At 46.5% G+C, this 21,903-nt stretch overlaps 1 protein-coding gene across 3 annotated transcripts in view; it reads right to left on the bottom strand.

The window, feature by feature from the left end:
- The window catches only part of pde5ab (phosphodiesterase 5A, cGMP-specific, b), a 143,671-nt gene that overhangs the window by 14,318 nt on the left and 107,450 nt on the right, over window positions 1-21,903 (bottom strand). For 2 of the 3 annotated variants that reach the window (XM_038791841.1, XM_038791843.1), the window contains exons 10-16: window positions 20,759-20,934; window positions 18,732-18,791; window positions 15,870-16,016; window positions 9,907-10,032; window positions 4,901-4,995; window positions 3,485-3,572; window positions 1,887-1,987 (exon numbers count right to left, since the gene is read on the bottom strand). In XM_038791841.1, coding sequence (XP_038647769.1) covers window positions 1,887-1,987; window positions 3,485-3,572; window positions 4,901-4,995; window positions 9,907-10,032; window positions 15,870-16,016; window positions 18,732-18,791; window positions 20,759-20,934 — 793 coding nt within the window. The remainder of the gene's footprint in view (window positions 1-1,886; window positions 1,988-3,484; window positions 3,573-4,900; window positions 4,996-9,906; window positions 10,033-15,869; window positions 16,017-18,731; window positions 18,792-20,758; window positions 20,935-21,903) is intronic. The other variant, XM_038791842.1, reaches the window with a different exon arrangement.

The following is a 21,903-nucleotide window of genomic DNA, read 5'->3' on the forward strand; positions in this document are numbered from 1 at the left end:
GGCCGGCGCGAATGGCCTCTGGCGCCCTGCCAGCCAGGACCGAAAGGCCTTCGCCGGCCGGCGGAAGTCCGCGCATGCGCCGGTGCATCAGCGGCTGCTGACGTCATACCGGCGCATGCGCAAGGGAGCGGAAGAAAAAGAGTGCTCCCATGGCACAGGCCCGCCCGCCCGCCGATCGGTGGGCCCCGATCGCGGGCCAGGCCACCGTGGGGGCACCTCCCGGGGTCAGATCGCCCTGCGTTCCCCCCCCCAGGGACCCGGAGCCCGCCTGCGCCGCCAATCCCGCCGGTACCAGAGGTGGTTTAAACCACGCCGGCGGGAAAGGCCTGTCAGCGGTGGAACGTCGGCTCATCGCGGGCCGGAGAATCGCCGTGGGGGGCCAGCCAACCGGCGCGGTGTGATTCCCGCCCCCGCCGAATTTCGGGGGGCGGAGAATTCGGGACACGGCGGGGGCGGGAGAATTCCGCCCCAGGTGTATTTCACATGGAGGAAAATAAATTTGACTAAGTGGCTGAAGATTGCGATCCGGATCGCACTCCCGGTGCCGACACGAATCATACTGATTTTCTCGCCCAAAATGACTCTTAGTAATTTTATGGGGAAATTCCACCCTTGGCCGGGATTCTCCATTTTTGAGACAACGTGTCGACACCAACGAAGAATTTGTGGACTTTCACGACACCTGGGCCGATTCTACTACTGTTAAGGGGCTAGCACCGGCGCAGGTGGAACACAATCAATTCCAATGAGAAACAATGCCAGATTCGCTGGTTTAGCAACTTATACTCAGGAGGCCGACTAGCTGCTGCTGCATATATATACTTCACACATCTTACTGACAACTTGTTGGCTGAGTTGGTGTGTGTGGGGAGTTTTTATTATTCGTGCATGGGACATGGGCATCGCAGGCTGTGCCAGCATTTATTGCTTTCCTAACTGCCCTTGAGGAGGACAGTTAGTGTCAACCACATTGCTGTGGATCTGGAGTCACATGTAGGCCAGACCAGGTAAGGACACCAGATTGACTTCCCTAATGGGCATTAGTGAACCAGATGAGTTTTTGCGGCAAGCGATAATGGCTTCATAATGACCACGGAGAATCCCACCCCTTGGGCGCGATTCTCAGCTCCCCACGCTGCGTGGGAGAATCGCGGGTGGGCCCCCCGACTAATTCCACGACCCCCTGGTGCCCCCCGCGATTCTCCCACCCCCCCGCTCGGAAGAATCGCTGCCCGTCGTTTTTCATGGCGACTGCCGATTCTCCGAGCGGCCTGCCGTTCGCGACCGTTTCACGACGGCGGCAACCATACCTGGTCGCTGCCGTCGTGAAAATGCCGTGAGGTGCCCGTTTTGGGGCTTGTAGGGGGCTTGGTGGGGAATGAGCACCACGACTGTGCTCGGGAGGGGACAGGCCCGCGATCGGTGCCCACTGATCGTCGGGCCGGCGTCTCAATCGGACGCACTATTGCCACTCCGCCGCCTCGCAAGATCAAGCCGCCACGTCTTGCGGAGCGGCTGAGGGGAAAGACAGCCACTGCGCATGCGCGGGCTCTGGCTGTCAGCCGTCATGACGTCAGCCGCGCATGCACTGGTTGGAGCCGGCAAACCTGCGCATGTGCGGCTGACATCATATAGGCGCCGCCGTCGCGTCACTCTCGGCGTGCCGCCCGGCGGCTGAGAGTTATGGAGCGCCGCTCCTAGCCCCGCCGGGAGGGGAGAATAGGGGGCGAGGAGCGGCCTCCGAGGCCGTCGTGAAACTCGGCCGTGTTCATGACAGCCCTCCTGATTTTTCCCGGGAGCGGAGAATCACGCTCCAAACTTTTAAAAAATGTTACATTTGCAAGACTGAACTTTGGAAGTGTGAAGTGTCTGTCCTCAATACTTACTTCATGTACATGGCTAGGTCTGTAGCTAGAATGGCCTGCTCAATCATCTTCAAAGTCATTTTATACTCATCTAGAGAAAGGCCACTTAGAATCTCGTTTCCCTGGGGGAAAATAAAAATTCATTAAATGTTCAATAAGCTGCCAAAAACTATGCATCATGGTAACTTTAATTCTCCATGTGAGATGAATAGCTGTCTACAAACAAGATTCAACTCACATTCATGAAATATTATTTTTTATATATGATGTCACCCCCCCTTCCTTCCTAGCTGCCTGCCCTCCAAATCCCAGCCACATACACCTCTCCCTATCTCTGTGCTATCAGATCCCGCCCCACTCGAAAATCCTAGGATTCACCTTTCTGCAGCAGCCATTGATCTCCTTCGTGCTCCTTCCTTGAGACATGACTTCTAGAGCCACTGATCAATCAGATTGGAAGTCCTACTCCCCAGCATATTATGGCTACTGGGTCGGATTCTTTATGGCATTTTGGTTGCTGTCTGACTTTCCTTCCCCCTAAAATGCAGCCCAATATCTCTGACATAATAATTAATAATAATTGATGGTCTCTGAAACTTGGACACAGATTAAGGCCCAACTGCAACAACAATCAGCTTTCACCAGACATGTGAGAACCACATTTACTCATCAAATGGAAACAGCATAGCATATCGGCATTTATCAATAGCCCAATTCACACCCATAGTTTGTTATTCTGAATAGCTAACTATATTGCTACATTGGCCAAGTTTGGCAAACACTAGTTAACCGCATTACAACTACCAGGTGGAAGCATTCTGAAAGGTGCTGAAAATTCATACTGGGCTGATCGACGACACTAGATTGTCAGATTCACGAAGATCTAATTGCCAGGTCAACATCATACAAAATTGAAGTGATATACCTGTCAGGTATTAATTAAGGATGGATCGTTCAAATAAGTTCATGGGATCAAACTAAATATGGGCAGGTGTAGGATTTAAGATTAAATTTAAAAATCAAAATGTCTTTTAACTCTTTTTCTCCTAGAATCAGTAAGGCTCACAATGTTGGGGCATAATTTAAAAGTGTTTTGAGCCTGTATTCAAAATTATTGCATCAATTGTTAATGATTTCAGTATATCTGTCACACAAGCTGCACTCACTTTTTATTTCCTTTGTTTAATATATTTTTAACATCCTGACACTGAAAAGATCTTTAAATCGGGCAAACATTATTTGGAAAAGTCCCCTTGCCTAATTTAAGCATGCATTCTAACGTAATTTCTCTCCTTTCCACTAATGTTCAAAGCTTTATTCATTGTAGAGAATATGCAATTGTTTATGCTGGGTAAGGAAACTTAGCACTCAGTATAAAAATGTTTTAGCTAGTTTTATTATGGACAAGACCTCCAAAGACGACAAATTTGGTTACAAAGGAAAATACCCTTGAGTCTTCCATTCTTCCATAAAAATGGAGAATTTGAGGAAACTACCAAAAACAAAGCAACAGCTACAGACTGTAGAAAAATTCTGAAAATAAAGCGATAGCCCTATTGCACCACTTGAATGACAACATTATTAATTTGTATGAAACACAGGAACAGTCAGTAACTTACAGGGGTGTTGAGTATCATGACACACTGATCAAAATGATGATGTTCCATCATGGAGTGACAGTACAGCTGAGCAAGAGGGTGCTCACTCCTGCACAAGATCAAGCACACAGAAGATTTCATGTTAATATTCTCACTAAACTGTTAAAAACATAAAGCAAAATCACTACAAACAGTAAAGTATTAAATTGACCCATTCTGTAATCATAAGGGGGATTCCCCCCCCCCCCCCCCCCGTTTTCAGTGGGTGGGAATGGGACAGCAGACAGAGAATTAAGTGGGAGTCCCAAAATGGCTTTACGCCAGCGGGATTTCCCCGCTCAGTGACCCCGCCTCCTGCCATTAACGTAATGGGGATCTCAAATTTTAAAGTCAGGATCCCATTTACATGAATGAAATGAAATGAAAATAGCTTATTGTCACGAGGAGGCTTCAATGTTACTGTGAAAAGCCCCTAGTCGCTACATTCCGGCGCCTGTTCGGGGAGGCTGTTACGGGAATCGAACCATGCTGCTGGCTTTCCTTGGTCTGCTTTCAAAGCCAGCGATTTAGTCCAGTGAGCTAAACAGCTCATTTGCAATGGATTGTGTCCCTACAATGTACTGTCCATTCATGTTGGTGTGAGGGCATGTCTTGCTCTGTATCATGAACCAGCTGTCTAAGCAACTGAGCTAAACCGGCTCCCATTTATAAATAGCATTTATAAACCAGCATTTATAAAGGGCCTTTAACATAGTAAGACATATCAAGATGTATCACTAGGGGCAGCACGGTGGCACAGTGGTTAGCACTGCTGTCTACGGCACTGAGGACCCAGGTTCGATCCCAGCCCCGGGTCACTGTCTGTGTGGAGTTTGCATATTCTCCCCGTGCCTGTGTGGGTTTCATCCCCACAACCCAAAGTTGGGGTAGGTGGATTGACCACGCTAAATTGCCCCTTAATTGGAATAAAATTATTGGGCACTCTAAATTTATAAACAAAACAAAAAAGATGTGTCACTAGAGCTTTATTAACCACATAAAGCATATAAATAAATAGTAGAATAGGCAGCCAATAGCTTGGTCAAAAGAGGTGGAATCGTCTTAAAAGAGAAGGGAGATTTGGAAGGAAGAGGTGGAGAGACTTAGGTGAGGAGTGCCAGAGCTTCGAGCTAGCCAGCTGAAGGCGACTGCCATTGGTCAGGCAATGAAAACTGAGGATGCTCCAAAGGCCAACTTGGAGAAATGCAGAGACCTCGGAGGATTGTAAGGTTGGAGGAAGTTATAGAGATAGGGAGGAGGAAGGCCATGGAGCTATATAAAAACAATCTGTGGGAAAATGCAATTGACCACCAACCTACCAAAATAATACAATAACATCAGTATCCAGTAAGCACCACCTGGATTATATCATAGTCACAATGTTTAAAGGGCCCATACCTCTTTATGAAAGCATTGTTCACCCCTCTGTGGTCTAGGTCATGGCTCAGGGTTGCTATGATGAGAGCTAAAGTCTCCAGGTCAGTTAACTTGTTCTGTAACAGAAAAAAACAATGGAACTTTCAAACTCTCAATATTCAGGTTATTTACATATGTAAGGGGAGGTGGAATCTGAACAAATGGAGGGCAAGGAATGAAATGTTGACAAGAAATCCAACAGCAGAATTCCGTCATTCAGCACAACTTTGATGCTGCAATGAGTATAGATGTGTGGTTAACCTGTGCCCACTGCTGCCAGTTTGCGCTTATTTACCATGATTGCAATGTGAAGTCATCACTAACCGTGTTGTTGCGTGACTACACACCTCAGCAGCTGACCCCATATTATAAGAGGCTAGCACCAGTTCAAGCTAGCCTGCACTATTAAAATCAGCCTACACCTCTTAACAGGGTGGTGCATTGTGTCCGAAGCAGGCGCTGGAAGCCATTCTACAACCGATCCTGAGCTGGAAAAGGGAGCAGTTGCACAGCATGGGACAAAATGGGCTCCTAGATTTTCCCACACTGTACTGGAGGCCTTGGTGGAGAGGGTGCAGAGGAGGAGAGATGTGTTCCATCAACAGGGGGCAAGAGGCCCGACAGACAAACTCTGAGAAGCAATGGGAGCAGATATTTTTGATGCTCAATACAACATATCAAACCCGAGGAACTGGATTCAGTGTGCGAATATTCCAATGACCTTACGCGAATGTTCAGGGTCGGTGAATGTATCTTTGACTGCCACTTCACAACCAGCCTCACACATTGCTCAACACGCTACACCTCCCATAAACAATCTCTATCAATCATGACTCATATAGCACTTTCATAACTTCACCTCAACCTCAGGCACTCAGCATCCCTTCAGACATCACACCCACATCTCACAGCTCGCAGACGTTTCTATTTATTCGCCCATGTCAGCCACATTGCCTAAAACAACTACACCACACTAAGTGATGCACTTTAACTTGATTTGAAGAACAAAGTAGTGCCCTACTGGGGGTGGCAGGTACTAACCAATTAACACATATATGTTTTATGATTATAAGAGGTTCAGGGGTTATGGAGAGAAGGCAGGAGAATGGGAATAAGAGAAATATCAGCTATGATTGAATGGCGGAGCATAATCGATGGGCCGAGTGGCCTAATTCTGCTCCTATATCTTATGGTCTTATGTCCCGAGGGGTGTTGCCGGCACGTTGATGGTAGCACGATTGCTCTGTTTCTGAAGAAGGACAAGGTTCCCACGGAATGTGGGTTGTATCGACCTATTTCGTTGTTAAACGTTAAGTTGTTGACTAAGGTTTTGGCAATGCGTTTAGAGCCCTGCCTACCTGGGTGATTTCACAGGAGCAGACTGGATTTGTTACGGGCAGGCAGTTGTTGGTCAATATTAGGAGATTGTTAAATGTTATGTTGTCGCCCTCCTTACGGACCGCCAGAGGTAGTTCTTTCGAAATGAAATGAAAATCGCTTATTGTCACGAGTAGGCTTCAATTAAGTTACTGTGAAAAGCCCCTAGTCGCCACATTCCGGCGCCTGTCCGGGGAGGCTGGTACGGGAATCGAACCGTGCTGCTGGCCTGCTTGGTCTGCTTTAAAAGCCAGCGATTTAGCCGAGTGAGCTAAACCAGCCCCTATGGCCCCGATGGACGCAGAGAAAGCATTCAATAGGGTTGAGTGGGGGTACCTACCTCTTTGAGATCCTTGGGAAGTTTGGCTTTGGGCCAAAATTTATATTATGGATTAGGCTTTAGTACAGGGCTCCTACCACGAGTGTATGTACTAATGCCCTGAGTTTGGATTATTTCCAACTGAACAGGGCTTTTGCTTGCCCTAGCAATTGAGCCGCTGGCCATTGCATTGAGATCGTCTACCAGGTGGAGGGGGATAGAGTGTAGAGGGAAGGAGCTTGGGTGTCCTTATATATGGATGATTTGTTACTGTATATCACGGACCCACTCTTCAATGTGGAGGCGATAATGAAGTTGGTCAAGACGTTTGGCTACTTTCTGGGGCACAAGCCAAATCTGGGCAAGAGTGAATATTTTCTGATGTACCCCCCGGGGGGTGGAGCTGATCTGGGGAGGCTGCTATTTTGTCCGGCCAAAGACTAGCTTCCGGTATCTGGGAATCGGGCGGCCCATGACTGGGCCACACTCCATAAAATTAATTTTGTTAGTCTGGTGGATGGGGTGAAGGCCGATTTGGAAAAGTGGGATTCCCTCCCTCTGACCTTAGTGGGAAAGGTACAGATGGTGAAGATGAATATTCTCCCGAGGTTTTTGGTTTTGTTCCAGTGTGTCCCAGCCTTTCTTCCCAAGGCTTTCTTTTGCAGGATTAATAAATTGATATCTACTATTGTTTGGGCCGCTAAGACTCCTCAGGTGCATTGGTCATTTTTCCAAAGCGATAGGCAGTTGTGAGGGTTGGCATTACCTAATCTGTTATGTTACTATTAGTGGCAAATGTTGATAAGGTGCAGGATTGGTTCAGGGATCCAGACTCTATATGGGGCGGATGGAGGAGGTTTTGTGCATAGGGTCAAGTCTGAGGACCCTGGTTACTTGTGCCATGGCGTACAAGGGGAAAGTAAGACTTTCTCAGCCTGGTAGATTAGTTGTGCCCTCTGGCATTCCTTAGAATGCTCACCCAACTGATTGGCCATCATCATTTAACCCTCATCAATGTCAGCTGCCTGCAGTCTCAAAGTTCCGGAGAGGAGCTGTGACAAGGGATGAAGGTTGAGTACAGGTCATTGGGATGGAATGTGTTGAACCTTGTAGATGCGATCACCGAAATGAACTGGGGGATCCAAAACCCTCAAGTGTCAAATGGGTATTGATGTGACGCTGAACATGATAGAAGGGTGGCCATTGAACCCACCTGCCAGAGACCCGAGAGGTGTGCTATAAAGGGGGGGTGGTGGCAACCAGACGTGAGCCCATAGGCGCCACCACTGTTTTGTCAACAATTTTTTGTTCAGCAATTTTGTTTTCTTGCCTCAATCCTCATTGCCAATTTTCACTTTTGTTACATCTCAGAGTTTGCCACAAAGAGAAAAGGTTTGGAGGTGCCACACCCATGGATTCTTACAAACACAAGAGATTTTATTGGGGATGTTGCTCATACAATCTAAGATGGAGAACTGAAGCCTGCACAGCCACTCACTGCTGATGCCACTACACATCATGTGATGCTTCACCAGCAGGAATGGCTTCTCCGATGCATAACTGTGTCAAAAAGTGGAAAGTATTGGGTACATTTTACAAATTAACAAAATCAGAACACAGCCTCAAACAATATCAACACTGCTCTGGGAGAGTTAAGTCATATCATTTTTCACCTCATTCAATTCCCACTGCTGGCACATTTCACCCTAAAAAACTTATTTTCGAGTCATAGAGGTCGACAGCTCAGAAAAGGCCCTTCGGTCCATCATAACTGCACTGATGTGATAACCACCTATCTAATCCCATTTTCCAGTAGTTGGCCCATAGCCTTGTGTACCTTGGCATTGCAAGTGCACATCTAAATAATTCTTAAATGTTATGAGGGTCTCTGCCTCCACCACCCTTTCAGGCTGCGAATTCCAAACTCCCAACACCCTATGGGTGAAAGGGTTTTTCCTCACATCCACTCTAAACCTTCTGCCCCTTAAATCTATGCCCCATGGTCATTGATCCCTCCACCAAGGGGAAATGTTTCTTCCTGTCCATTCTATATATGCCTTTACGCCCCTCATAATTTTATACATCTCAATCATGTCCCCCCTCAGTCTCCTCTGCTCCAAAGAAAACAACTCCAGTCTATCCAATCACTCTTCACAGCTAAAAGTCTCCAGCCCAGGCAACATCCTGGTAAATCTCCTCTGCACCCTTTCCAGAGCTGTCACATCCCTCCTATAATGTGGATTCCAGAATTCCACACAATACTCTAGCTGTGTTCTAACCACTGTTTTATACAGTTCAGCATAGCCACCCTGCTCTTAAACTCTATGCTTTGGCTAATAAAGGCAAGTATACCATGTGCCTTCTTAACCACTGTATCCACCTGCTCTGCTACCTTAAGGGACCAGTCTCCATGCATACCAAGGTCCCTCTGATCTTCGGTGCTTCCTAGGATCCTGATGTATACCATGTATTCCCTTGCCTTGTTTGTCCTGCCCAAGTGCATCATCCCACTATTATCTGGATTGAATTCCATTTGCCACTGATCAGCCCATCTGACTGATTTGCCTAAATCCCCTTCTACGCTAAGACTATCCTCCTCCCTATTTATCACCCCAGCAATTTTCGAATCAACCTCAAACCTACTGATCAACCCACCTACACTCATGTCTTAATCATCTATACAAAACCACTAACAGCAAGGGCCCCAACACTGATCCCTGTGGGACCCCACTGGACACAGGTTTCCAGTTGGAAATACACCCCTCGTCCATCACCCTCTGCTTCCTGCCACTCAGCCAACCCTGGATCCAATTTGCCAAATATCCTTGGATCCCATGGGCTCTTCCCTTCGCTATCAGTCTCTCATGTGGGACATTATCCAAAGCCTTGTTGAAGTCCAAGTAGACGTCAAATACATTGCCATCATCTACATACCTGGTCATCTCTTCTAAATATTAACAAAACCATGCTGACTGTTCTAAATTAATCCCTACCAATTGAAAAAAAAAACAATGAAGAAAGCAATTTATGCATTGAAATTGTGGATGCAAATAGCAAGGTGGTTCAAATATGGTTATTTCTGTTAATTATTAAGGTTTTAATTTGGAAAATTCCAGCATTTATTATCCAAGTGGTGTCTTCCTGGTGGGTCAATCAGGAATATTACAGCCACAGATATTCAACAGTGCAACTGATCACAGTTACAGAATAGTACATAATACATACACGGGGCATTTAAATAATAATTAGCAACAATGAAGGATATTTAAAAGTAAAATGAGCAGTGACAAACCTGAATCCTGCCGGACTTCAGAACAGCAAACATGCATTGAGCTGTATTAAATGCGTGCCTCCAATTGTGATATGCTACATGTCTTCGATAATTCTTTTTGACACTTAAAATCCAACGGCAAAGAACCTGTGAGGGTAAAGAAAATCAATAGCTCATGCAAATACTTTCTGTTGAGAAATGCACTACTTGGGTCCACTCAGACTGACGATTAAAGGTGCTACTCCAGTCCATTTTTACCTTATTTGCATACAAGTTAGCAAGTGTTTAGCAGAGGACCATGGAAAACTATGGTCAGATTTTATGGCTCCGTTGCAGCATGTCTCTGGCCAGCGGATGAGGAAAGCCAATAAAATTACTGTTTTCTTCAGTGGGACCATAATATCCTGCTGGGTGGGAGGCATGAAATCCTGACATGTTTAACGTGCTCCAGGCAAGATTTTCCAGCCAGTCCCAACAATGGGATCTGCCGGTCCCACTGACAATGCACCCCGCCGGGGCGTGAGAACACCAAGAAACCCCATTGACAGCGGCAGGATGGTAAGATCCCACTGCTGGCCAGTGATGGGTTGCCTCTGCCGCCACAAAACATGCTGCAGGGTGGGGGGCTGGGGCAGAAAATCCCTCCTTCCATTTCTGTTCCAGCAAATATGTTCTTATGTCCCAGTGCAAATGAAGCAAATATCATTCATCTGCATGCATTTCAGGTGGCCAATTTTCATGTTTTCAGCTGGAGCACCTTGTTGCGGTTGAAAATTTGACACAGACTGTACATGTTTCTTATCCGGTCTCTACGTTATATGATATTTAGATTGCAAATTTAAATGTGTGGAAATTCCTCTCAATGAAAGCATGCAAGAACTTGATTGAGGACCTGCAATTGATGCTAATTATTGTTGCATTCTGTCAACTGCAATGCTGTGCGTGTCTTTTTTTGGGCAGAAAGGTGCCAGTAGGTACTGAACGCACATAAAATGGCTGCTTCTCAAAAGGCTTGTTTGCGCCTTTGAGATAAAAAAAGAAGTTGCTAGAAATATTCAGCAAGACAGGTAATGGGCGGCATTATCCGGTGTTGTCCGTGGCTGGAAACCACTGCGAGCGAGAACAGAAAATTTGGCATTCCAGCCAAAACTCCATTTACTCTCAGTGGAACCGGAAAATAACAGTCATTTCTGTCAGCAGCACTATCTCTGAGAGTTGGATTTATAAAGGTGGGTTGTCCTGTTTCCTGTTGTAGGTGAACTTTTCGATTTGTGCTTCTTGGATACCTTTAGCTGTATTTTTATCGTGCTAATTGCTTTTCTATCAACATTTACAGTTTCTTTTCTCTTTTCGTTCTCTTTCACTCCCTGTGTGATGCACAATCAATGGACACGAAACGTAGGTGAAGTCCGAAACGAAAGGCTTTAATTAGCAAGAAGTGAGCCCGGCAGCAGACGTACAGGAAATGGCCTGGCTGCAGGGGGACACGGGTTCTTATACCCCACCTCGTAGGCGGAGCTACCTTCCTCTTAGCCAATAGGAAAACGGAGAGCACGATACTTGGGCCAATGGGCAGCGAGCCCTCTGCACCAATGGCAGCTCACACTCCCAGGTACCGTAATATCCCTAGTCATACTACCACACTGTGGCCACAGGTATAAAATCTTCATGTACATGAACTAAATGTCTGACCTCTGGTCATTCCTCATGTACTGAGCGATTTAGAGCAGGAGGAAGGGTATCTTCGAAGGGACTAGAGCAGATGCAATCACAGAGTGTAATGGCTGCACCCATCCTAATTTCAGGAGTTGGGATTATAGAACATGGCAGGGCTATCTGAACATATTGTAGGCAAAATTCCTTTTTAGCCTGCAACAGATAGATGGACGGGCGAATAATTGGTCTATTGAAAAAAATATCTTGCCAGCATGTGCTGCAGTGTGATGACAATACAAATGAAATAAGTAATCAGAATTCAGGACACAGTCATAAGACTCCTGCAATTGACAGCCCCACAATGTTTGAGGAATAGACCCTCGCCCCAGAATTGGACACTACCCCCACCACACTGTGAGTGCTGCTTGGCTAAACGAGAGTGCTTTTGGAGTTGGGTGAAAAGAGGGAGCCGAGACACCAAGATGGTGTGTTGCCCCCTTGTGCTAGGGTCAAGGATCTTTCGCAGCAGTTACAGGACATTTTGGAGGGGGAGGGTGAACAGCCAGTGGTTGTGGTACACATTGGTACAAACGACAGAGGTAAAAAAAAAGGATAAGGTCCTAAAAGCAGAATGTAAGGGGCGGGATTCTCCGACACCGGCGTGGATTAGACAAGGCCCATATCGGCGGGACCTGGCTCTGAGGGCGGCCTGCGGAGTCCTCGGGGGAGGGGGGGTGCAGGGGGGATCCGGTCCGGGGGCGGCCCCCATGGTGGCCTGGCCCGCGATCGGGGCCCACCAATCTGCGAGTGGGCCTGTGCTGTGGGGGCACTCTTTCCCTCTCTGTAAATCTCCATCATGCGGAGAAGAAACCCCCTGCGCATGCGCAGGGATCACGCCAGCGGTTCTGCGCATGCGCCAGAACACGCTGGCGCTCCCACGCATGCGCCAACCTGCACCGGCCGGTGGAGGCCCTTTGGCGCTGGTTAGCACGGTGCCAACCACTCCAGCGCTGGCCTAGCGGAGGATTCCGCAACTTCCGGGCGGCCCGATGCCGGAGTGGTTCACGCCACTCTTTGGCGCCGGTACGGCCGCCCGCCGGTTGGGGGAGAATCCCGGCCAAGGAGTTAGGAAGTAAATTGAGAAGTAGGATCTCATGATTAGTGTCACATGCTAGAGGTAAATAGCAGGTAAAGGTAAGATAAAGTTGCCGTTGTCCCAGATGACCATAGGCTGCTTTCCCCTTTGAGGGGGACAGCTGACAGGTGGTGATTTAACCTGAGGACCATCATGCCTCAGGTGAGGGGCAAAGTTGAGCAGGCAGGGCCTTCATGAATAATCTCCGCCAGTACGGGAATTGAACATGGGCTGCTGGTCTTGCTCTGCATCATGAACCAACTTTCTATCCAAGTAAGCTAAAGCGGCCCCAAATAGCAGGCCAAATAGCAGGATATATTGGATGAATACGTGGTTGAATAGATGGTGTGAGGGCGTGAGGGGGATGGATTCAGATTGCTGGGGCTGAGAATATGGGTAGACTACTTAGGATAGAGATGAGGACAAATTTCTTCACCAAGAGAGTTGTGGACCTGTGGAATTTGTTATAACAGGAAGTACTTGAAGCCAAAATATTGTATGTTTTCAAGCAGCAGTTAGATATACCACTCGAAGTGAAGGAGATCAAAGGATATGGGGTGAAGCAGGATTAGACTATTTAGTTGAATGATCAGCCATGATCATAGTGAATAGCGCAGCAGACCCGAAGGGCCGAATGGCCTCCTCCTGTCCCTATTTTCTATGTTTCTGTATCAGAGTATGGACCTACTTGATCCTGCAGCCTGCTCTGAAGTCCTCCCTAGCCGACTGTTAGTCAGGGCCAAAAGATGCATGCTGTCAAGTTAAAACACCACAGCACACAGGCAAAGCAAAACTCTAGATTTCCCATTTGAAACTCCACGCCCCCACCTATATAATTGGACCCAGTAAATATCCAGGCCTCTGTCAGTGCAATGAAGGGTGTTTGGCTTGGAAGGCCTATTGGAGGCAGGGGTCTTGTGATGAATCCACCAATATTATATTTAACCAGAACTGATTAGCTGAAGGTGGCAGCAGAGTGTTGTTCATCAGGATATGCCTTCATTACTTTCCTCATGGGAAGCATCATAAAGCAGACCATTGAGGCGGCTCAGGCAATGCTTCTGCAGCTTGAACACTGGAGAAATCCTGCCGTTCTTGCTGGAGCATGACTCCATATTCTTCATCATCCATTCTTTGCTGCATAATCTCATCATCATGAAGACACAGTCCTTGACACTAGGAAGCAACTGATGAAGGGGTTGAGAAGGAAAAGGGAGAACCCCAGAGGAGAGGATGGAGCACATCTCCTTCTTGGACATGCTGTCTGTGATCACCTTTCATGTACATTCCACTGAGCACAGCCTGAAATCCCCATTCTACAACAGTCACATACCTTACCCTCCCCCTGTCACGGCCATCTTGGTGTTCCTTTGGTCACAATGCTGAAATAAGCTGCCACAAAACAAACCATTCCCAATCAACTATATCAAACAAGCCATTTAATATTCCATACAAAAGTTAACTCATCACTCTTGTGCATTCCCATAGTGCAAGCGCTGCCTGGTCTGACGTTCCTATGCAGTGCTCATAGCGGCTGCGGCTTGGCTGGTGGAAGGTTGTTAACTGCCACTAGGCAAGACTGCACGGGACATTGCAAGATGCCCTAGAGCAGGCCTGGCTTAAGACTGCACCACCTCAGCATGGGTGGCGGCAGTATGGGCTGGTTGGTTGACAGGCAACAGCAACAAAACTTGTCGAGCGGCAGTGGTGGTGGGACAGCTGCTGCCATTCTGAGAGAGGACAGCAGGTATTTGTTCCCCAAAGTCAATGCCACTCCCCTGGGGTGGCACCTCAGCCATCTAGCAACGTGGCGGAGGACAGAATCCTGGACTGCTGCGATGTCCCGATAGCCCTTGTGAACACTCGTATCCAGAGCCAAGGTGCCAGTAGGCTGGTTCAATGGCTTCAAGATTAAATAGACTCTTTCAGAAGATTAAAAAAATATATATTTTTGAAGCACTTAGTTCCCTAGTCAAAGCAAGCTCTTGTGTTACCAAAGAATGTATATTGTTCAAATTTAATTTTTTTTTTCATACACTGTAATAATAGTTTGGATATTTTCCCATCTTATCAGATAAAGTTATTAAGGCATATATGTTTGTTCTAACAAAGGTTACGCAGATGTAGTTTAAGTTTACAGAATTGATAATTTGCCTTAGTTGTGGTTCCTGTTGTGGCCCAGGATTTAGAGAACCCCAAAGTGTATCATGGAGTTCACCTGACCCACAACTTTTACTAGAATGTGGTATAGGGAGCACACGGCCCACTCTACAGGTGTGGGACAGCAGAAATGGAAAAGTATTTTTAAAAAGAAAACAATGTTTATTCTATGAACTCAAGTTAACCTTTTTAAAAACATACAGTGAACATCTTAGCATCCATCAATTCAAATACAACTCCCCAAAAAATACAACACTAAGTAATCCTTTAAGCTTTCCTTTTAACATCCATAACATGAGAGGGGGAAAGTTTAAGGGAGATGTGCGTGGGAAGTTTTTTTACGCAGAGGGTGGTGGGTACCTGGAACGCTTTGCCAGCGGAGGTGGTAGAGGCGGGTACGATAGCATCATTTAAGATGCATTTGGACAGATATATGAACTTCATATGTCTGTCAACTTTTTACTTTCGTTTTTGAGCAGGCTGCAGGGTGTGTTTTAGTTTCGTTTTCAGAGCTGGATAGCTGCAGTAACAGCCAGAAGGTATATTAGAGCCTCTCTCTGTAATCTAAAGACTGTAAATCGATATATGATATATGAAGATATATGGGGAACAGAGGGAAGTAGATCCTTGGAAAGTAGGCGACAGGTTTAGATAAAGGATCTGGATCGGCGCAGGCTGGGAGGGTCGAAGGGCCTGTTCCTGTGCTGTAATTTTCTTTGTTCTTTGTTTATAAGACTTAACACACCTTTTACCAGAAGCACATCAGGTTAAAGTCACTACTGTTATTAGTTTTAAATCACCAGGATCGATTTACAGTCTTTAGATTACAGTGAGAGGCTCTAATATACCTTCTGGCTGTTACTGCAGCTATCCAGCTCTGAAAACGAAACTAAAACACACCCTGCAGCCTGCTCAAAAACGAAAGTAAAAAGTTGACAGACAGCCCAGCTCCATCCACACTCTGACGTCACTGATAAACACCCATTTCTTAAAGGTACACTCTCACATGACACTACCACAAAATATGCTATACCTCATATTTCATCTGGAAATTCTGTAAAAAGTTCAGATCGGTGAACATTCGGATGGCAGCCAGCGCCGTTTCCACTTCAGACAAGTCAAAGTCACTGAAGCTAAAATCTAGTAGCTTAAGTGAATGAGCAGAAGGGATTGTCATGGCCTGAAAAAGAAATCAATTTTTAGAAGAGCGGACCTGATAAAAATGCGAATGAATGAATGGTTAAATATTAACCGGACTCTTTCCACCTCAATTTTTACTTCAAATTAAGTAATGATTGAACAAGGGCAATTTATTTTGTGACACAAAGGGTGTGTTTGAGACATCTTGGAATAGAGATGGGCAATTTTAATGGGTGGGGAAGGGTGTGGTGGTGTAGATTAAAATGGCTGGAAATGGAAACCCTCACTCAATCTGTCTCCAACATTCCTACCCTGGTTTTAGTGGGGATGAATTTGGATATGCACAATAATATTTAAGTGAGGCCCTTTAAAAGGCATTTTCTCTGCTGTTTGAATTTAACACTTCAGCATGGATTCGGCCATTGTAACAAAGATTAAATTGAGCTGCACTTCATGGATCTATTTAAAGGTCAGAAGCCCCAAAGCCAATATTGGCTCAATGCTCAAACTGCTTTCTTAGTTTCCTCTGGGAAAAGGATTGGTATCATACTTGTGAGAAACCTGCTTCTACACTTTGGAAACCTTTACACAGAGGTGATCAGGAGGCGTTGTACATGATTGCTTTAAGATTGGACTTCAATTGAGTGTGGCTACAAGGTTACTGGAATAAGTTGCAAGTCTGGGCTTAAATGTAACAAGGACACCTTGGCAATGCCACGTGCCAATGGGGTGCTCTTTCCAAGGGCCGGTGCAGACTCGATGGGCCGAATGGCATCCTTCTGCACTGTAAATTCTATGATTCTAGTAAGGCAATCACCATTGACAAAAGCAAGGGCCTGCTATGGGGTGAGTTGCGGGTGGACAACAGAGAAGGTAGCAGCAGAGGCATCTAGGTCACAGGAGACACTGTGGGCGCAATCTTATGGTCACGCTGTGCCCATAAAGCAGCTCGCTGTGGCACAGCGTGACCGATGGAAGCCGGGAGACCCTGCTCCCAGGATCTACCCAGCTCGCAACGCCTCACGAGATCTAACTACATCTCGTGAGACTTTGCAATGTAAATCTTGCCCACTGTGGGCGGGATCACTTTTAGGCAAATCTGTACATTACACAAAGACAGCTAGTGTTATTGTAATATGCAGTTTACCAAGATACCTGAGGCCTAGGACCTATTTCCTTTGCCTCGGAGGTCTCGGGTGAGCGCTGTTCAATGCTGGTCTCCACTAACAGGGACCCGATAGATTGGCACTCATGGGGGTGTCCTACGGGATCGGATGCCCCCAGGTACATGCCCTTTGGGAAGGTGGTGCCCTGGCACTGCTGGTGCCACCTGGGCACCCTAGCAGTGCCACCTGGGTGTGCACGTGGCATTGCCAAGGTGTCCTGATGGCACTGACAGGGGCACCACCAGGAAGTCTGGTGCTAAGATGCCAAGCTGGCATTTTCAGCACGGTGGCGATCGGGCCGGGGGTGCCTTGCGCGGGTGGTGTGGGAGGGCTCGGGGCCCTCCCATAGTGCGTTAGGATGTGGGGGATCAGGGGTCACGTCGGGAGCTCCAGAAATCCATTTTAAAATGGAATATCGATCTCTCGCTACATTGAGGGTTTACAGTGAGCGAAGCTCCGTAGTGCACAAAAAGGGGCTATGTGCACCCTCTGCCACATATTCCCCGCTGAGATCCCCTATCTAACCAGGGGCATGTTAAATAGTGGGGCATTTCTCAGCACTATGAGCACCGGGAAACACACAGCTAAACTTGCTCACTATGGGACTTTGTTCCCATTTAGTTAAATTGCGCCCTATGTAGCCAGGTGCACAGACTAAGATAAAATTAGAAAATGCTGGAAACACGCAGGCCAGGTGGCTCTATGGGGAGGACAACAGAGTTCATGTTTCAGGGAGGTTTGCCTGGGAGGTGACAAATGCTTTCATAATGCGCAAATCCAACATCCTGATTTGTACGTGCCTGGAAATATCCTTAAAGGGATGAGTGATCGTCAACTAAAGGAACCCCTTTTAAACCAGATTGATTACACTGTGAGGAATCCCACCAATAATCACCAAGATTGCAACAATGACAGTTAAATGGTAACCACGTAGATCATTATTGGCACATTCAAGCAGCTCTTCAAGTGCCTGGAGAGGCATGGGAAGTACCCTTCACAATTCACCAGTGAGGATTTCTATGATAATTGGTGTGTGCTGGATTATATACAAAAGAATGGAGTTGAGGGCTAGAGGAGGAGCAAGCTTCTGCCTACTCATCATAGTATCATAGATTACCTACAGTGCAGAAGGAGGCCACTCGGCCCATCAAGTCTGCACCGACCCTTGGAAATAGCACCCTACCTAGGTCCACAACCAGTAAACCCAGCTTACGTTTTGGAAACTAAGGGACAATTTAGCATTGTCAATCTGCACATCTTTGAATTGTGGGAAGAAGCCGGAGCACCCGGCGGAAACACACGCAGGCACGGGGAAAAGGTGCAAACTCCACACAGACAGTCAACCAAGGCTGGAATTGAACAGGGACCCTGGTGCTGTGAGGCAGCAGTGCTAACCACTGTGCCACCCCCTCCAGTTAAACATTGGGCAGACCAAAGCTACTGTCATTAGTAAATTGTGTACATTGCCATGGTTCAATCTCCTTGCTCAGACGTTGGGGGTTACTAGCTGTATGGGCACAAACCATGTGTAATTAAGATGTTGAACAACATAAACTGTGAGTCAAATGGAAAATGAAAAGTGTTTTTACCGCTGTTACCTGGAGCTCCTCAGTTTCATTTTCAGTGGCAGAGGCATGATATGAAAGGACCTGAAATGACATCAAAACACATTCTGAACAATTACAATTCTCTAGATGCAGGAGAGTTACTTATTGCTTTTGAAAATTACCCTTGTTTTTCTGTCAAGATTACACCATGAGAAAAAGGAGATCGTCTGTCAGCTTTTCCTACATGGTATTAAAAGACAAGTATCAGTGACAGCAAACGATAGCTGTGGCAACACCGAGGCCTTCATTTTCAAATAGGGAACAACAGACAACTTGGAAACAGTTTCCATCTTTTTAAATATATTTGAAAAGTTTAATTGACATATTTCAATGTGAGCTACAGTAATGAACTAAACATGCTGTAACGTCTCAGGCAAGTGACCACTCAGAAGTGATGACTGGAGAAAAGGTGCGATTTATTCTCCTTGCTATTTGCACTTCCTACTCCCCGAAGGGTCTCCTGCACTTGGCCCTCACCTGGGCCGGTGTATTTATGTCCCAGCAGTCCTAGGAAAACGGGGGTGGGAGCAACCCCGCCCCCTCATATGGATAAATCATACTCAGGTGAGGCCACAGGGACTCTGAGGTTGGAGATCCCTGGGCCTCCTGTAGAGTTATAACACATATAAAGGCTAAAAATCTGTGAGGACCGTATCTTGACCATGCTGTGCTGGGGAACCTTCAGATTATTTGGTTACCTAGCATGCATAGGGTACAGGTAGAGAAGGAAGAACATGGCACAAGGGTGAGATTTAAGTTCTACATAGACTTTCATAATATTTACAGCACAGACAAATCAGTCATTCTGTCCAATTGATCAATATTTATGATCAACACAAGTTCTTCCTACCTTACTTCATCCATCCTTATCAACACATCCTTTGATTTCTTTCTTCCTTATGCATTTATCTAGCTTCCTCTTAAAGGCCTTTATGGTATCCACATCAATTACTCTTTGGAAAATGAGTTCCGCATTCTAACTACTCTGAGTAAATAGGTTTCTCCTTACGTGTTGAGCCCCTATAACCACCAGTGAATACAAGGACACTGCCTCAAACAGCTTAGTAAGAAGACTGCATTTCAACATTTAAACAAATAATTTGGTATATTTTTGAGGGTCACTGACCCTGGCAGGTAGGTGGGTAGGATATGGGGGGGCTGGTGGTCACAACCATGAAAGTTCAGTCTTCAGCCAAGGATCTGGCACTGGCTATGATATGTCACTGCGAGGGGTTTGCTCATCATGAGGGGTAGTGAAGCTGATGAAGTGGGGTAGGGTGTTGACGGTGTGGTGAACAGAATGTGAGGAGAGGGTTGGACCCATTGTAGTGGGGCTTAAAGCCTTGTTTGTTGGGCTAAGGGAAACATTGCTTTTCCTCCTGGGCCTCAAGCTGTCCAAAAAGGCGCGTTACTGATGGCCCCAGCACTTCACACAATCCTTCAACTCTCAGCTTGCCCAAGACTCAGAACACTCCGGCTTAAAAATATAAAAGTGATGTAAACCTGGAGTCATGAAGCCTCCCTAAAATATTTAGCAGACAACACACCTCCTGAGAACAGATTGATTGCCCGCTCTGACCTGCCTACGTTAAAACTGGAGTGTGCTGCTTGGAGGTAGGTTGGAGTCAGGTTCCCAATTTTAACATTTTCAACCCCCACCAACAATGGGGAGTTAAAATTAACTTCAACATAGGCCCCAAACTGGAAGTCCTCTTTCTCAGTCCCACCCCTCCCTCCCAACTCGTACTGATAACATTGTTTGGGATATGTGAGCCAGGAAAGAAAAAGACAGGCTAGAACCATAGGTGTTGATGTGAAATTGGGTTTGCCTTGAGAGAGGAGGCAGGGGAGCTGCAATAGAGCTTGATCACATCCTTGAGTTTCCCATGAACTGTATAAAGGACCAGGTTAAGGAAGGTCGGGTGGATTATATAATGGTGTGCTGATCTGCATTGCAGAGTATAATAACTAGTGGGGAAAACTGAAAGCTAGCTTTAATTGTCACTTACCTCTAGTGTCACAACCTGTTTTGCCATGGCCATTTCAACAGTTTCATACATCTGAGTATTCTGTATTCCCAATCCACAAAAAATGGCAAATGCTTCCAAAAACTGCTCATCATTTTTATTGAAGGCCTTAATTTTGTCAAAAGTTTCGCCCATTTTGTTCATCAGCTGACAGACACCTGCAAAGCATAAATTACATACTTTAGCCAATTTTTAAAAACTGATAACAGATTTTAAAATAGTTTCAAGGTCAATTCCGTTCATGCAAGTATGTGAAATTTTGTACATCAGAGAATACATGGACCGGAGTAACACATTGATAATGTAACATAAAGGGCGCAATTCAACAGGATAAATATAGAGTCCTGCTTCAGGTGCATTAAGCAGGGTGTTTCTCGGTGCCTGCAATGCCAAGACCACGTTATGCCACGGCACTTTGCTGTCCCCCACCAAGGCCACACTTACATCATTTGCTGCGCTGGTGAGCTCAGTTTGCAATACAGGAAGAGTACTTGTGAATTGAGGCACCATTTTTAGAGGACGCCCTGATCTTTCGAACCCCCTCAGCTACCCCACTGCAGCCTCCGGACCCCACCCCCCCCTCCCCCCAACTGCACCCAACTTACCTCTTACAGCATACTCGAGTCCCCCCTCACCACACTTCTAATGGGCCTGACCCCTGACACAGGCACCCTAACAGTGCCCCTGCCAGTCTGGCAGTGCCACCTGAGCAGCATGGCACTGCTAGTGCTGTACTGCCAGGTAAGCCAGGTGGCAGTGCCAAAGTGTCAGGCTGGCAGTGCTAGGGTGGCCAGGTATCAGCGGAAGTGCAGGAGACCACCCTGCCCAGAGGCCGACCACCCAGGAATCTTTAAACCCCCACTGATGCTGTTACTCCTTGTCCACGTTTGAGGCCTCTTGCAAAATTCAACGAGCTCGTCTCATCACGTCACCAAGTCAAGCATAAAGAGGCCGGTAGATCACCCCCAAAGTTATCAACGGTATTTGTAAACCAATCACTATGGTGACTAAAAACTTGTACCAGTGTGATGACACATGCTTCAAATTCTATGTGAGAGATAACGGTGAATTTTATGCAGTTCTATTTTTGGCATTTTCCATTTGGCACCATGTGATCACAGAATTCT

This window comes from Scyliorhinus canicula, chromosome 3, assembly GCF_902713615.1.
Source record: "Scyliorhinus canicula chromosome 3, sScyCan1.1, whole genome shotgun sequence".
In the NCBI taxonomy this organism is placed as follows: domain Eukaryota; kingdom Metazoa; phylum Chordata; class Chondrichthyes; order Carcharhiniformes; family Scyliorhinidae; genus Scyliorhinus; species Scyliorhinus canicula.